The sequence below is a fragment of the Clinocottus analis genome, unplaced genomic scaffold, assembly GCF_023055335.1.
Source record: "Clinocottus analis isolate CAN_PGR_092001 unplaced genomic scaffold, fCliAna1.0.p SCAF_6, whole genome shotgun sequence".
In the NCBI taxonomy this organism is placed as follows: Eukaryota; Metazoa; Chordata; class Actinopteri; order Perciformes; family Cottidae; genus Clinocottus; species Clinocottus analis.
The window spans coordinates 3,095,488-3,114,143 of NW_027176218.1; the positions used below are offsets into that span (position 1 = coordinate 3,095,488).

Below are 18,656 nucleotides of genomic sequence, written 5' to 3' on the forward strand. Positions count from 1 at the left end.
CCTTCTTCTTCGTTTGTTACTAAATGGTTGGCGAATAACAGCCGAACCGCACTACCGCCACCAGCGGCGCTGTGGAGTTAAACGCAATTACCTACTAGCTAAAAACAAATTACTCGTTAAAAAAAGAAATTTGAAATTGTTGATCACACGTAAAAACAATAAATAATAATAATAAAGGTGTTTTAATCAATATATGTTTGTAATCATTATGGTAGAAGCATTTCTTTAACAGATAACTGGAATGATTCTTGTGTAAATCAACCTAAAATGTTCTCATTTGTTTACTTAAGTGTTTCATTGACACTCCAAATTGCATTCAGTTATATGGAATTAATCTTATTATACATATTTCTACCCAAACTTACAGCCTGTGTGTAAAAAAGTGATTTTAGAAACTGATTTTTGGTAGCTATTTGACTTTAGATGAGCTCCATGCCTGTCTCTTGCCTGTCTCTTATCCTAAAAGTAAAACCTCTGTTGTGCAGATAGAAAGGCAAACCTGCGCCAGATGAGGATAGGGAGAAAAATAATCCAATATTTTTGACAGTTTGCTGCAGCAGCAGTCTGAGCTCCACACACTCAAACATGGTTGTCAAGATAAAGTTTCACGAGAATGATTGCAAGTCGAGAAAAGCAAATACAGCCAGTGTGTTTTAAATAACTCCCGAAGTAAAGCTGAAATGGGCAGTTGTGTTACAGAGAAAGGACATCAGTCTGAATCTCCTGACAGTCTCAGTAAAGAAGATGAGAGATGTCCTACTTAGAGCGGTGTTTGTGTTACAAACCCTTTGAATGTGATCATTTATACTCCAAAAACTCAGCATCTCACGCGGTGGTTTATTCTTGTATAGGGCGGAAAACTCTTTAAAATACCAATAAACATGGTCACAAGATGCCAAAACCCTCATTAGGCCTTAAATAAATAAAAAGAAACATATTTTGGGCGGTTGGCAGATCAATACATAGCAAACATTCACACAGTCTTTTATAAATACTGTTGTGAAGACTGTGTAAAATGTTGAAATATAGGATCCCAATTGAAATAAAAGCAAATGTATTGCTGCCTTTTAGTGGTGTAGTGATTAATCCCTCGCTAAAACACATAATGTTGTGGTAAACAGATATTTTTAAGTGTCTATTCATTTCTTTGTCAACAGTTATCCTGTGAAGAATCCATAATTGATACAGTTGGGCATTTTTAAGAAGCCTAGGCAACACTTTATGTGTCCTTCGTAAGCAGTGACACAAATTTAATAAATAGGTTATAACCATGTAATATGTGTAAGCAGATACACGTTAATTAATTAATGAAGTATATGTCAGTAAAAGCCCTCCAGTGCTGTGTGAACCCAGAGAGCCAATGGGTTCAGTTGTTATTGTTGACCAATACAATAATAGCAAAATACAACTTCTTTAAATCGTAACATGTATACTTTTATTCTCTTCTTTCTGTTTCACTGCAGGATGAAACTGAGCTGGTTGTTTTCATGGATCACGTAAATCATCCATCATGGACCGACTTCTTTCTAACGCCATGATAACAACCAGATTATTAGTAATACTTTTTATATTACAAAAGCTGTTTTATCAACATTTTCCAGTTATGTGATTGTACTTTTACATCCTTACCAGGGAGGAAAATTAATCTCCAAAAAGCAATTACACGAACACTTAAAAGGTCAAGCTATCCTCAACCATCAAAAAATGTCCACGTCCATGTGCTTGTATTTTTCCTGCAGGCAGTAAGGACGCTATTCTCAGCCGGGTGACTCATTGGTGTGTTCAGGGAAATAATAATCTGTAATGAAGCCAACGTAATGTCATTAGCTGAAGCATGATGAGGGGAGAGGCAAGGAGCCGGACTTCTGCTGTCCTCATCTTTTAACATGACAAAATTAAATGATCTATCTATCTATCTATCTATCTATCTATCTATCTATCTATCTATCTATCTATCTATCTATCTATCTATCTATCTATCTATCTATCCATCTATCTATCTATCTAGCTATCTATCTATCTATCTATCTGTCTAATCATTCTGTCTGTAGATCATTTCGAGGTATTTCTGTCGAGTCTATTTTGGCCTAAAGTAAAAAACAAACCCTCTAATGCTTCTTTCTGATTGAACATAGAGTATGAATGGATATATTTATGGTAATATTGAGATGAAGATTAAGAAAACTGGTGGAAAGTCAGAATCAAAGCTTCGTCCTGCACAAACTAACTTCTGATGACGTCACAGACGATATTTATAATGTTCTTCAGACGTCTGAACCTCTTCGTCTCTCTGCTCTGACACAATAATTAAATATAATTGCAAGAGGTCTTTAAAAAAAACGTCAGCTTCTTATATAATCATCATTTGACTACTTTTGGCTTCTAAATTATCAGTCGAGTCTGATTATGGGATTTAGTCTTTGGTGCACTTTGTCAATGGAAATGTTGGAGATAATATAAAAAAAAGTGAAACTTTCAAGCCGAGGTGTCTGTTTCTAAGAGGTTTTGAGTTATTTAAATCCGTCCTGTGGAAACTATTTCAAATCCAACATTTGCATAATATGTGAACTCTCTTAAATAAGTTGCATGCGATGTTAAATACTGAACTACTTCCTACACTTCCTCTTGACAGACAAGGTGAATTCAGACTTCAGTGTTTTGTCTTCATTTTGCTGCAATAAAAAAAGCACAAACACCTTGTAAACAAACATCTTTAGTGTCGCTGTAAACAACTATTGTGACGCTCTAAACCGTGGTATCAGTAGTCTCTGATAACAGAAAGTCTGGATAATTATATATTAAATATGAAACTTGTTTTGTTATTTTGACTTTTTGAAAAATTCCAATCGATCAACAGACAGAAAAAAACTGTAAATAAAAAATGATCTAGAGGAGAAAAGTATACGTTCTAGTTGTATAAAGTGTACTTTATTGAACCTTTATAAAAGTTAAAATAAGCTAAAATGCTTCTTTAACACTTTATATCACTGAGTATATGTTAATGTACAACTCTACTTATTATTTATATTCAGCGTTAAGCTGACATATGTACAGCGTTTCTTTATGAAGAAAAACAAGCAGATTATTAGTAATACGGTGATGTCATTTATAACTTTCAACCATTTCAAGAGAAACACTTTGTTAGATTACAGCTTCACTTCCTCTGGATTCATCTTCATAAACTTCACCTTCTGGTCCTCCAGCTCACCTGCGATGGGTTGAGGGTGAGAAACCTCATGTTCTATTTGACACAACAAATCAAACTAATGCATAATTAATACAAAACAATGGATGCATAATGAAGATGTACTTCTTCTTTTTTTTAAAGCCTGAGGGGCGAAGCAACAACCAAAACATCCAGATGATTCATTATCAGCTCAACAAAGCTTCTCTTTCATCCATGTGTGTGTTGCAGGAATGCTTTCAGGCTCATTTAATAAATAAAATAAGTAGTATGTAATAAGTTTCACCATTTTAGTCAACAATGCAGAACAAAGAGTAGCAGCGGAGAACCCACAAGTTCAAGAGGCGGCAGAAAGCCCCAAATGATAACACGTTAAATAATAATAATAATACATAATTTATACAATACAATGCAATGTGTTTGTAATACATAAACATTTCCCTGTTAATGTCTGAGAGGGATCAACAAGCACACATCGAGATTATTTATTTTTCGGTGCAATAAAGCAACTCTTTGATATGTTTTGTGGTTTTGGAGGAAAATAAACAAAACTTTCTCTACTGAATGTTTAAATATACAGTATTGCTTTTATGTATAATAGTCAACAACCGGCAGAAGCACTTGAAATACTACAAATACAAGTATATATAAGTACAATAGTTTGACATTTAATATCTTAATCACATAGTTTAAATATCTGGAAGGAGGATATAAATATAAAAGTGTTATCTTGGATTAAAGTCATCAATATTAATATTAATTAATTAACATACATGTTCTTTTTTCAATCTATTTTTGCACTTTGTTGCTATTATTATCTGTATTCACTTTATTTTGGACAGGAAACAGTTTTTCTGTATATGTTTGCAAAGGAATTGACAAATAAAGATGACTTTGACTTTGAAAGTTTCATGAACTTTATTCTGAACCACACATTTGGAACAAAATATCTTGATTTAAAAACATATTCAGCTCTTCATCCTTCTTCTTATCCTAAAAAAAAAAAAAAGCCATTTGAATCACCTAGTCGCCAAAAGATGATAAGAGTTTCACAATCGAGCTGTTGACGGAGTAAAAGCGCCTTGAAGACGTCTTCGGGGGAAGCGTCTAAGTCGTCGTGATCCCCGGAGGACGCGGACGCTCGACTGTGTTAACGGGACGGCGCTCCCTCTCTCGGTGGGAGGGACCTCCGCTGACTCCCATTGAAGACAGTCGCTATAAAGCAGCTCAAGACACACCGGGGGCACACAGACGGAGAGAGAGAGAGAGAGTGAAGGAAACTGTCTGAATAGCAGGAACACTTGGCAGAGCCCAGAGCAGAGGAGACAGGGCAGGAGGAGGAGGGCGAGAGAGACAGACGGGAAGAGGACAGAGAGACAGAGAGAAGCATCTTTCGGACTCAGCCTCCAGCAGCCATGCCTAACTTTGCCGGCACCTGGAAGATGAAGAAGAGTGAGAATTTTGATGAACTTCTCAAAGCCTTGGGTAAGCCCTCTCCCGTCTCTTTCCTCCCTCTCTCTCTCTCTCTCTCTCTCTCTCTCTCTTTCTCCCCTGGTCCATGAGCCGGCGCTCCATGATCCCTGCATGAGGTGGACTATCCATCAAGTCCTTGCAGAGAAAGGCTTTTCTTGTTCTTGGAGAACGGCACGCATGACTTCCATACATAACGTGGCATTGTGGGAGAGGGAGCTTCCTGGGAAAAAGAACTGCAGAGACCCTGAGGGGGGGAAGATGCTGCTGGAGGGAAATCCCTTCGGCTTTTTTACAGGAGATATGAAACACTGGATGCTGAATTCCTGCCTAAACAGACGTGGTATTGTTACATGAAGAGAGGGCTGAGGGTGGGGGCAGAACATTATTCATGTTAAGCATTTAAGTAGGGCATGCATTAGCAATGCCAGGGCAGGTCTCAGGAGGCCGGTGCTTTCCTCTTGTGTGCTATCTTTTTTCATCCCCTTTTCACCCTTTCTTCGTCCTTAACGATGATTGTGATGGTTCAGATCGGGGAACCAGTTTAACTGGGTCAGTCAATTGTGTGGCGGCGCTTCGTCACGCCGAAAAACAGACGGGACGCGTCGCATCAAAAGGCCTCGAGGTCTTTAGAATCGTGTGGAGAAACCTGGAGGGAGACTGAGAGACGCTTTAGACGTCTCTCACAGAAGTTTCAGACGGTTCCTGTTGGAGGACAATCTGGGAAAGTGAAGTTGAGAAGTGTTTTGTGACTTCTAAAGATGAAAGAATGAACAGTAACAGTCTGTAAAAGCCTTTTCTCTTTGGGTTAGAGGTGCAGACACTATCTGTTTAATAGTTCAAAGTACAGGGCAGGTGATATTCTACTTTTTCCTTTTTAAATGACAACAAATACAACGTTTCTTTACTCAAAAAGTAGCAGCTTAGATTATTTTGGCCATACATATTTGTCCAAAAACTAATAAAAACACATAAACGAGCCACACTGTTGCTCTGTAGGTGATATGTTTCCACTGTATGATGAACCTGGCTGATATTATAAATGGGTTTATTATTATACACACACTGACTTGCCGCCGTAAATAACAAATCAAATGTGTATTAAGCTGCAGCTGAAAATAGCCCCAAGAAAATGCATTTATTACTCCTGATTGAGTTAAATTGTCTAAAATACTGCATTGCTAAGCTGTTTTAGGAAATTACAAAACGAATGAAAATATGTATTTGTAACTTATTATTAAATATTTACATTTCCAGTAGCAATAGACGGGCTTTTAGGGGTTAGCAGAGTGTTACAGACGTGTTGAGAGACTAAACTAAAGCAGTGCTGCTTTTCATGGGATTTGTTGAAAACATGAAACTAATAGATGAATGTCGGCCGCGTCCTTTAATCCAAAGTTATCTTTAAGACCCTTCAATCATAAAGGAAGCCCTCAAAAACTATCCTCCAACACATTTACTTAAATTAAAGTGAAAACGGGCCCCACGTTCTACAAGGTCCATCAGGAAGCGGTGCGCGGGGCCTCGTCCGTTCCTGAACACATTGCACCTCGTCCGCTGCAGCGGATCCACTCGTCTGGCCTCACACGAGGCCTCGGGTCGGCCGGGGAGCCGCGACGGGGCGACGGCGGTGGATTCCAGTGCTGCGAGGCCGCCGCCGCCGCCACCGCCGCCGCCGCTTCCCATCAGCATCTTCGTAATGATCCGTTGACTCTCAGGTTTCCCTGCAGCACAGGAGGGGACTGTTAGCAAGCAGATAGCAGAGCTGTACGAGTTCATCAGACTCACGGGTCGCTAATTGAGAGCAGGCATGTGTGTCTCCGTTTGATCAAAAGAGAGGAGAAATGGTGCACACACTTCATGTGCAATTTTACTCCTGAGCCAAAAATGTGGATTAAGAAAAAAAAATCCTGATTCGATGGGGACTGCAAATTAAATACAAACCATACGGGAGTGTTGGGAAGTGTCTTCACTTCTTAGTTTCTGTAAGATCAAACACTTTTTGGAATAATAATGCTGGAAAAACTGAAGGTCATTGTCTTTTTGTCCATTCTTTGGTCAGACATCAAGCATAAAAACACGTGAGATGTTCAGAAACGAGGGTGAACCGCTCGGCTCACTGATGCTCGTACATATTTAATGATTATAAAAACACGCGGCGTGGTGCTGCGGCTCACGGGTCCACTGTAAGCTGTCACATCCATGTGTTTTTGGGAGTGGACCGAGCAACACCACAGTGGTTTTTAGGGTGGAGGAGGATCTCTCGGAGCTATTTAGGCCACGACAACGTTGCAGAGTTAAATATTGGATCTTGTTCTTGAAGATATGAGCTTTCTCTGTATTCAGTTATTTCCGTTGGTAGTGGAAGAGAAGGTGCAGGTCGTTGGCAGGACATAAAGCCAGATGGCCTTGCGGAGGGAGACGTGCACGCCAAAGCGTTGCCACGAACCCGGGCAGTGCCACAAGCAGGACCGCTCGGGTAGCCACCAGACTTAAAAGGCGAGTCAGCGCTGACCCGACATCCTTAACGCAGACATCGATGGCCCAAATTACAAAGATTTCTCTCATTCTTCTAGAAATAGTTTGGGTTTTTCTGTCAGAGCCCAAATCCTTCATCGTGTTTTCTTGCAGTGAAACGTTCTCATTTCTTGTCATTCTTGGTTAGTATTTGGAACTGAGAGCTGTTCCTGTTCACCGTGCACAGAAATACAAGGAGACGTGCAGCCGGCGTGCGCCGCTATATTTAAGGTCTGGAGTCTGATAGAAGCTGGCATGAGGGCCCGAAGAGGTCTGCGTCTGGTCGGGGGGCCGAGGGGGGCCGAGTCGAAGGACAACAGAACCTTCAGGAACATTTTGAGCACCGACTGAACAAAAAGAAGCTTCTCTATTTCTTTTTTTCTGTTGATTTTTGCCTCACTTTCTTTGTCAACACAAATAGCCTACATTGGATTTTGTTGGAACAAAAAAAACATTCCTACAACTGAGTTGCAGCCACTTTTGAACATTTTCTATTGCATGTCTCAACTTTTAGCCTATTTACTGCCTTTCTACTTCATCTGTCACATGTTATGGGGTATTATGAAGCAATCTATGACTCCTGTTATGTAGTAACAGGAGTATATGTCGTACAGTCATCGCTCTTTTAAAGGTAAATAGCCTCGACATGTTTACTTTGTCAGCAGATCAGTCAGAACCATCGTGAAACATTTCTAAAAGTAAGAAAATAACACAAAGCATATTACTGTAATTAAATATAAATAACAATAATGTCTTTTGGCTCATTTTCAACTACAATTAAGACCTGAAGGATTTGCAAAGTGGCACAAAAGTCATCCCAATGTAATTAATTGATCCACACTGATCAAACTACCTTAAAACATCCCAAAGGATTTGTTATTTTTGCACTGAGAAAGTGGGAAAATACCACTAATTTCTCCTTTCTCCTCCAGGAGTGAACACCATGCTGAGGAAGGTGGCCGTGGCGGCGGCCTCCAACCCCCACGTGGAGATCCGTCAGGACGGCGACAAGTTCTACATCAAAACCTCCACCACCGTGCGCACCACCGAGATCAACTTCCACGTCGGCGAAGAATACGACGAGGAGACGGTGGACGGGCGAAAGTGCAAGGTAGTATTGAGGAGATAAGGAGATTCATATTTGCTACGAATTCGGGTTTAGAATTAGAGTAAAACTCTTAAAGAGCTTAAAGGGCTGTATCGAAGGTTACGATATTGTAACCCTAGTTCTGTGATTACGGGAAGAGCCACGTCCTGATACACAAATGTGCACTTTCAGTGGGCAAACGCATGCCTGTGATTGGAGGAGAGTATTACCTGTAAATCCAGTGCATTAGCAACCACGACTTCAACCACATCGCCTACAGACATCCAAGTGAACGTGTCTCACGTCATTTGGTATTCTCTGTGCGTTTGTGCGTATCGAAAGTCTTCAAAGCTACCTTGCGTGCCATTGTTGAAGCGGGTTGAATGAAAAGCGAGTTCCCTCCATTGGCAGCGTCGTCACGTCCGTGCCGCTGGATTAAGGGCGGCTCGAGTCGAGGCGGTTGAGTTTCTCTCTGAAGCTCCTTCGGGCCCTGAGGGGGTTTCTCACATCCTGATGAAACAGTCAGAGCTCCTCCAGGTTTTTAGGATAAGTAGGCAGAGGCGTTTGCTTTATTTATTTATTCATTCCAGGAACATTAAGGTTTTCTAAATCCTTGGAACTCATCGCAAATTCTGCTAAAATAGTCGCAGTAATCAGCGGATCATGAACACAAAAGTAAAAAGTAAAAGATATTGAAGCACCGACTCAGATGCTGCTCTCTGGTTTCTTTTGAGACATCTGATATGTTTCCAAGATGGAGGCCTCCGCGTCAAGAATCTTCACATTTAAAAGTAAATATTGAAAGATCTCCAAGTCTTTTAAATTCTACAGGTGAATATAATACCTGTAGATTATATGGTAGCTATCAATCCTGAGCCTTGAGCCGTCCTCATTATTAAGGTTGGTCTCTAAAAGCTTTAGAAAATAAATATATATTTATGTAAATATGTATATGTATATATATATATATATATATATATATATATATATATATATATATATATATATATATATATATATATATATATATATATATATCAATTAAAGAAATACATTATAGAAAATAGTGAAAAAGTACACTATTTTACATATTTTCACAACGGGATCCTTAAAGTTTACATTACATTTTACATATAATTTTGCAGTAAATGTTTTAATAACCCTTTAAATCTGGACAACGGATGCATTTTTGGAAAAGCTTTACTTCTTTCCAATCCCAACAAATTGAAGAGTTTGAGCTAAAGCAAAAAAACAAGTTTTTAAAGCACTGAAGTGTCTCTTTGCTGCTGCTCTGACCACACAAACACCCTCCTGAAGAATGCGTTGGCAACAGAAAGCAGTGATATTCATGCTCGTGGAGAGGAGATATTGCTCATGGAAAGGGGGAAAATGCGTAATGGCGTGCATGCACGACAACCATTCAACAGAATTCAGCCAAAAGCCGGAGAAATGAGTGTTTTCTGGTCTGACCACGTCGCCCTGCTGGGTTGGAGCAGTGCAGATTACATGAAGGCTGAATGTCCTGCAGCCATCACAGTGAGATGCAACGCTGCATCATGTAATGTTTGCAAAACAACAAACAACAGCTGAAGTCTGAAACATACATTGTCGTCTTTGCCTTTCATCTCGCAGTAACAACGTGTTGCAGACGTGACCTATTTCCCGATTTCGGGAGACAGTGTGGCGTCGTCTGTCTGTGCCCTGAGGCATGCTGGGTAGTGGGCAGGGCCAGACAGCTCTTTGCCACGAAGACGCCTCAAGTCGAGTTGTCATCACACATTTGCCACGTCCACTTGTTAAGGGATTGAGCACCAAGCATCGCAGAAGGCGTTAAGATGGAGGCTTGTTTTTCATGATTCATGTCAGTCAGTAATAATTATTTGCCGTCTGCTTTTGTGTTGTTGCATTGAGAGTATTTTTATTTTGGAACAATGGCCGTTTGTTTCCAGGATGACAAGCTGGCCGACAAAAAGGTTTTCAGTTTCAACAGAGAGGTTTTTTTCAGAGAATTGGGCTTTTCAGAATAACGGGTCATATGGGTAATCCCTCTGCTACGGCTGTTAGCACTGTTAGCGATGTTAGCACTGTTAGCTGCGAGCCAGCGCCATGTTGAGAGCCGTTTAGAGTCAATAGCTACGTTCTCAGTTTTACGTTAAGCACCTTTAAAGACACTTCAGACTAATGTCCAAGTTTGAAGGTGACTGCATCCATATTTGGTGAATATTTGTATATTTAAACCAATTTTAGGGACAGTATGTAGTTTTTGAATATAATCTCTGTATCCTCCGTACCACACCCGAAACCTATTTACGAACTAATAAACAAGTTTGTCCTTCCGGCACCGGACAAAGTTGCTAAAATAAATGAAAGAGTGTTTCAGCTCGATGTTTTTCACTGAGTTTCATGCCGTTAGCTACTCTCAATAAAAGACGAAAGGTTTAGCGAACAACCCGAGCTGGATTACAGAGCCAATGGGAAACATTTATTCGTAATGTACCGAATATTTGTATTGATATTTACACGTCTTTTCCTCATTTCATCGAGCGGAAACCGAGGCGGTGTCTCTCCGCAACAAGCACATCGTGTTCTTCTGCGGCGATTATTCGCCCGAGTGGAGCTAAGACCCGCAGGAGGCGGCGCCCGCTGACATTGGCACATGTGCCCGGGGAGAGGGGCACATGTGGTGTTGGCTGGTCCTCAGGTGGAGCGAGTCGAGTCGGCGGCAGAACCATAAGTGGGTTTTGGCTGAGGCCGGCTGCCCCTGTGGTTCAAGGGATTACACGCTGATCTGTGGCTGGCGAAGAGCAGAGGGCTGATTAACACCGCCGCGAGGTTAACAAACCTCCGGGTTAATCCGCGGGGGTCAGACGGCCTCCTCTCACTTCCAGGAGGAGACTGTGATACCAGACTTCCTGTCAGTCTCAGAGACAACAGAGAAACAGACACCGGAGTGGAGGCGGAAGACAAACTGGAGGTTTTGCTGCTCCGAGTTTTTGAGAAGTGATATTAGCGTCTGCGGTGCAGCAACAGACACAGTCACCGGAGACGTTGAGAATCAGAAATAAAGCCTGTAATAACAAATATTTGACTCGAGAAACAGATGTAGCAACCACGGAAGAGTTTCATCACATTACTGGCAACAAGTGGGCAAGGATAAGACGCTGTAATTATTTCCAAAATGATGGACGTTTGACTCCTGACAGATAATTTAATAGTGGAGGCGATATGTGAGCTGCAGCCTCCGAGAGGTTCGGAGTAAACGGATTAAAATGGGTACTGTATTTCCCGGACTTTAGCATGGAGAGGCAGGAACAGGCCTGCAGGCGAATGACAGGAAAGTAACGAAAATCTGTTGGCGGAGAAGCGAGTGGGAAGAGTGCAAAATGTTGAGTTTTTGGATTTGCAACCCCCATTTGTCGAATCTGTGTCTCTTTACAGTCAGGATGATGCGTCGTTCAGTCTGCTCCTCAGGCACAAGTCTGTAACATCAGCATATTTAAAGTTATAATCCGGGTTGATTCGGTCGCACCTGTGACTGCGGTCAAGTGTGTTTGGAAAATATAGTCTGCTTTTTGAGCAAGAGAAGCAAAATATGGTAAAAGACGGAGGAGAAGTCTGGTTAGAGCCAACGTGAGGGGGAAAAACTGCAACTATCCCCAAGTGCAATAAACTGAGACATCCATCAGTCTAGTACGCATGACCCAGAAAGTCCCATTAAGCCTTCTCTTTAGGGGGGAATAAATAATAAGACATTTTACAAGAAGTGGAATGATTAAATATGACCCTAGCTTCTTGCGGAGACCTATCATGCCACAAGTTGTGAGTTCTTTACTGTCAGTTTTGTTGCACTTTGTGTCAAGTAGTTATCTGAAAAAAGCACCTTTCAATACTTTGCTTTTATTTGTGCTGTGTGCATATAACAGTAATAACATATACAGTGGTAATAAGACATCTGAATAATATCTCACAAGTGTTATTGTTTATTTTGATACCAAGTTTATTAAAATAGACATTGTGGTTGCAGAAATACCTTTTTTAGTTCGGGTACGCAACTTTACTCAATTAAAGAAAAGTTAGCTCCGTTTTTAAAGGGTGTTACTTCCTGGCGCTTTGGATAAAAGCATCAGCTAAAATGCAATATTTCTGCCAGTCGTCACCACTCAGACGTGGTATTTATCAATTTATGAGTTGATTTGATAACTGTGCCTCCAGCGTAAGGCTCACTGAGAGGAGGAAAAGTGATCCGCAAACGCTGACGGGAGAGAGATAATGTGATAAAACATATGAGTCCAGGAGGGAGCGGGCGTGTTATTTCAGGCTCTGAAAGAAAAGTTGTAAAAACCCTACGTACATAAACTGTAAACCCAGCAGGAAATGAGATGTCCTCCTGGCTCTTAGACTCACTGGTTGTGTCCGATAAGCAACGGGAAGTCTGACCCAAAGCCAAAGGCAGCAGATGCTCCGATAACTAGCCTAAAAAGCTAAAGAAAACAAGACATGGTGAAAAAACAAAAACAACAAATGCAGGATGAATTTGTCTTGGTCTCAAATGTGTGTGTCTGTGTGTGCACAAGCTCCGGTGTGTTACTCAGAAGAGAAAGACGACGTGTGAGAGTGTGTCTGTGCGACAGGGAGAGCCAGAGAAAATCCGTCCGAGTCAAGAGGCTGAGACGGATGCTGAGTTCAAAATGGAGCCGTGGCTAATCGACCCTCCGGGTTCGGGCTTTATTAGGAGAAAAAGAAAATCAGAGGGAGCGCTGGAGAAAAGCCCCCGCTGTTGTTCGACTTGGCAAAAGCATGCGGACGGCGGCCTGCGGGGATCCACGGCGGCTTCCCTCACCTTTGGCACGGTGATTAACGCTCGCCTTTGAGAAACAGAGGCCGCGAATCAACACTGAGCAGCGGCGCCTCGTGTGACACAAAGAAAATGTACAAATTGCTTGAAAGAAATTGTCCGTGAGCAACGATACAAACGTGCAAGAACACGCTTGAAAAACACGATGGGACCTCATTATGTCCAGATTTGAGTTGAGTTGGATCAAAGCAGCAGCAGCTTTGATCAGATCCAGACTTTTGGAGACTAGCTTAAAATGCTACGTTGAAAAGGGGAAATGCAGCTGGCTTTATCGAGAGGAAAAACTAACATCAGCAGCGTGGGAAAACATGATCAGAGTCAGAGATAGCAACATCGAAGCCAACACTTTTGGCGACATTTGAAGCTACAGCCAGGAAAACTAGCGTAGCTTAGCAGAAAACCTGGTACACCTTTAAAGCTCAGAAATGTATTACTTTTATGCTTTTTTATTGGAGCCTACTGATCAAACAAACAGAATAAGTATTAAACTGGAGGTGGATTGTAGGGGAGTTGGGACCAAGTCATGAGTCAAGATTGTCTAATCTTAAGTCCTAAACTTTCAGTTTCAAGTCACATTTTCGAACTGCGTCTTGCAACTTGACTGGATTGGATCAAACTAGGAATTAAATGATGACTCGCTGGCAATGAATAGCTTTGATTTGTACTCAGGAAATAAATGGGTGCATGGTGCACTTTTTAAACAACATACTTTTTAATCTTCGGCTCGAGTCGAAGGGAAGTCACGAGTCAAATGTTGTTTGATGTCGTCGGATCAAATCTAACATCATCAAATTTGTGCGTTTAAGTCCTGTGACTGGATTTTGTTTCCATTGAACGGAGCAGCTTTTGTGTCAGTTGAGGTAATGAAATAAGAGCTCATTTAATGGAAGAAAATGATAAATCCTCTCCATTCACACAAATTAGCGCCACAGGTCACCTTGGTCCTGCTCTCTTTTGGATTCCTCCTCCTCTCCGAGTCAGTTACTTCAGGAGGAATTATTCCTGAAGTCAAAGTCTGACTAATCCTGTTGAAGTCATTTGAAATATTATGGAAGAGAATTAGCGGATGGAGACCCTGATCGACCGAAGCGCTAAGAGGATTTTATAGTATTATGTGGCTTTTGTTCATTCGAGGGTCCGGCCGTGGATGAATAAGCACGGGACAGGTGTCATTTTACAGAAGGCTGGCCAAAAATATACAGATATTATTTATGATTATTGAACATATCACTCATGAACCGGGAGAATTAATCTGCTGCTACAACAGCCTCCACTCGTCTGGGAGGGTTTTCTTCAGCTGGCACCACGACGCCGGTTTAAATCCCCTTTGTTAGGATGTCTAGAAATTAGCATTGAAAAGAAAAAGCACATTTGATAAACACAGATTTTAAGTCTGGCACTGGCTAACGTGCTCATACCTTCACTGACGCCATCGCACTGACCTTCGCACCTTGTTGCCCCTCCTCTGCAGAGCCTCGCCACCTGGGTGTCGGAGAACAAGATGTACTGCAAGCAGACTCTGGTGGACGGCGACGGCCCCAAAACCCACTGGACCCGAGAGCTCAACGGCGACGAGCTCATACTGGTGAGCGCGCGGCGGCGGTGATGACTCATCATCTCGCTTGAAAGCTTCTTGATGGACGAGCGCTTAGAAAAAAAAAAGTCATTATTTGCAAAGACAAAGGCCTTTAGGTGATTAATGAAGTCTCATTTCAGGCTGGTGCAACAAAAAGAAGACAGGAAGTTATTCTCAGTAGGGAGAAAGAGAGAAAGAGAGAGAGAGAGAGAGAGGGAGTGAAGGTGATGGGTAGAGCTAATCTGTATGGGTTGTCTGTCACGTGGCTTGTTCTCATGGAGACTCCAAGGAGCATCAGGTGCATGCACGGAGATGGGATTGTGTACTCCGTTTGAGAAGTAGTTAATGAAACCAGGCAGGGATTGTGTGAAGTCACCCGGGAGATTCCTCCGTACAGGAAATGAGAGAGGGCCGTTTTCCCAAGGAGCCCATGCCTTTTCATCCACCCCGCGGAGAGACGCTGAAAAGGAAGAACAAGGGGAGCTGCTACGCTGACACTGCAGTAATACCCCCTGTATTTAGCCAGATTAATATGGGCAGAAGTCAATGGGTCCAAAGCCCCCCTCGAACGACGTGCGGGGGGGGGAGGCGGTCCAAGACCAATGGACCGGACGAGCGGTTCTCAGGGACTCAACAGCTTTCCTCTCTCTCTCTCTCTCTCTCTCTCTCTCTCTCTCTCTCTCTCTCTCTCTCTCTCTCTCTCTCTCTCTCGAGCGCTCGACGCTCCCACGCTCCGTTCTGAGTATTTTTTTTGCAAGAAAGGCGGAAAGCTTGAAGCAACAGCTCAAGAAGCGTCAGATGAAAACGTAATCACGGGATGTTTGATGAGTTATACGCTACCGTTCAAAAGGGGGTCACCCAGACACATTTTCACAAGGGTCTTCAATGGTTTTCAAGGGTCTTCAATGGTTTTCAAGGGTTTTCGACTCATCCGTTAGTCTTCTAAGGCGATTAACAAACACAATGTACCACTAGAACACTGCAGATAGCTGCTGGAAACGGGCCTCTAAACACCTGTGTAGATATTTCATTAAAAACCAGACGTTTCCACCTAGAATAGTCTTTTACCACATTAACAATGCATAGAGTGTATTTCTGTTATCTTCATTGAAAAAAAACAGTGCTTTCCTTTGAAAAATAAGGTCATTTCTAAGTGACGCCCGAACTTTTGAACAGCCGCAAGTAGCAGACGGAGTACTTGAGTGTGTACTTCTACAAGAGGGATTCAAATCAAGCCCTTTGCATTTGATTGGACGGCTAACAAGTGGGCGGGCTTAGTAGGGGTTTTAGCGCCGACCGCGACGCTAAAAGTTGATGTATTCATGACATTCTTAGTTGTTCTTGCACAATAGGTGCTCACGAAAGGGTTATAAATGCATTTCTTTCTTAATCTTGACCTCATTATCCTCCCAGAAGCCAGAACATATTAAATCTTTTCCAAAAGCAGAATGTGTTGCAGCGCTGCCACTCTGGTGACACTTTTTGGCCCCGGCGGCCCCGGAGGGAGCGCAGGCGTTCACGCACTGATGGAGATTGATCCGGCCGAGTTGTGACAGCGTCTGTGTCTCTCTGCTCTTCTCGCCTGGCGTCCTCCTCGCTGTCGCGCCGTCGCACAACCTGCAGATGACCCGCTGTCTGCGGCGCAGCTTGCAGAGCCTCGATTCAGACATTTTCTGATCAGTGTTAACAGCGCAAGGGGGGGGGGAATTAGCCACGAGGAGACACAATCTGTCGTCACGTAGTCGGGTTTGCAGACGGCACGAGGTCGCTTCTCAGTGCACGCAGCGTGTGTTTGTTGCAACGACAACACTGACACGTAAATAGTGGCTTAGTTTTGGTTTGATTGGGGCGAAAAGGAAAATTCCAGCCCTGTCTCCTCAAAATGACGTTTATATATATTTATACATCTCCAAATTGTTTCCCAATTAGGTCGTGGAGGCAAACATATGTAACTGGTGCCTGGATTACGTTCAAAGGCGTCGATTCCAGTCAAATAACTTGTTTTTCACGTCCCTGCAGACTCTATATTATATATATATTATGCAAACTTTCTATATTAAATCATGGCATAGTAGAGGACAGCTGAACTTATTTGATTTTGTAGTGAAGCTAACAATCGTATATTATACATATAAAATAACACACAAAAGAAAATGTCCTTTTTTGTATATTTCACCCTCTATTTTCTGTCAATATTTGACTGCGATTGGATACAAATATGACTGAACTCTCATAAAGTACTCTGCCATTCAACTAAATATCTCGTCATCCACAAGGAAACAGCATCATAGCTCATAAACTGTGGTGCCCACTGGAGTAGAAATCTTAAGAAAATGCTAATCCCGCGTCATTAAAATCCTGGAAAGATTTGAAGCCTCTCTTTAGAGAAAAAGAGCTACGAGTCCTCTTTGCACCCAGACGACCTCGTTCCTTCGGGACAAAGCAAAACCAAAACAAAGTCTGAATCTCAATCATAACTCTCTGCATCCCCCCCACCCAAAAAAAAAAGCCTCCAGACAGACAACCCGCCATTGTAGAGAGCGTAATCTCAAAGGTCTTGATTGTCTGTGCGCTTCACACTGTAATTGGAGCACATTTCCATACCATCTGCATGATCCGTTTAATTGGTTTAGTCTGAAAAACATTTTAGGGCCAAAGACGTGTGGATTTACTCCGGCTAAGAGGAAAAAATGGCGGCTCTTCGAGCTCGTGCATTCGAGGGACGCGTGAAGTCGTTTCTTTTGGTTTCGTCTTCATCGTTCACGGCCACCATTTTGACCGCGGTGTTGAGGCACGTCATTGGTTGGTGGGGTTTCCTTGACATGAGGAGATCACTCACACTGTGAAGGCAGATGTCAAAACACTGCAGAATGGTTTATAACGTACTAAATATTCTAAATGTGAAGCTAATTTCAACATTTTCCTTCAGTCTTTGACTTTGTATCTCAAGATGATGACTTTCTAGCTCATAATTATGACTTTCTATCTTATAATCTCGACTTTCTATCTCATAATCCCGACTTTCTATCTCATAATTATGACTTTCTATCTCATAATCTCAATTTTTTTATTTCATAATTTTGTGTTCTATCTCATAATCTCAATTTCAATCTCATTATTATGACTTTTTATCTCATAATTATGACTTTCTGTCTCATAATCCCTACTCTCTATGTCATAATTCCAACTTTCTATCTCATAATTATGACTTTCTATCTCATAATCTCGATTTTGTATCTCATAATTTTGATTTTCTATCTCATAATCCCAATTTTCTATCTCATTATTATGACTTTCTATCTCATAATTTTGACTTTCTATCTCATAATCTCGATTTTCTATCTCATAATTTTGACTTTCTATCTCATAATCCCAATTTTCTATCTCATTATTATGACTTTCTATCTCATAATTTTGACTTTCTATCTCATAATCTCGATTTTCTATCTCATAATTTTGACTTTCTATCTCATAATCCCAATTTTCTATCTCATTATTATGACTTTCTAAATGGGCTTCCATCCTGCTCACCTTCAAGTGTCTAAAACACAAATATCTTTTTGTTTCCTCCAGACGTTCGGGGCGGACGACGTAGTGTGCACACGGGTTTACACCCGGGAGTGAAGCCCCTAAAAACCTTCATCAGGACGAGACAGACGCCCACAGTTGGACCACAACGACCCGTTAAACCCCAACAACACTCATGCTAACACGCGCTAACGCATTTGCAAAGTATCCTGTGTAATCTCTCAGCGGCGGTCTGCGGTAGTCTCCACAAACAAATAGCAGTGTCTGTGTAATCTGGTTATCTGTCGTGAGTGTTGTGTCTGCAGTCCAGTAGCTGGATTATCTCAGTGTCCATACCCGCAACCCTGTCAGCTGTGTACGTAGGAAGTAGTCATCAGTTGCATTGATTAAGTATTCATGTCCGATTTCAGGAAACAATAAAAACACAGAACAAACAGTC

At 41.7% G+C, this 18,656-nt stretch overlaps 1 protein-coding gene across 1 annotated transcript; it reads left to right on the forward strand.

Moving 5' to 3' along the window:
• The first annotated feature begins 4,400 nt into the window (after positions 1–4,400).
• crabp1a (cellular retinoic acid binding protein 1a) lies at positions 4,401–18,656 on the forward strand. The gene is made up of 4 exons (XM_068603177.1): positions 4,401–4,669; positions 8,104–8,282; positions 14,585–14,698; positions 18,263–18,656. The coding sequence occupies exons 1-4, from the start codon at positions 4,600–4,602 to the stop codon at positions 18,311–18,313; spliced, it is 414 nt and encodes a 137-aa protein (XP_068459278.1). The 5' UTR covers positions 4,401–4,599; the 3' UTR covers positions 18,314–18,656.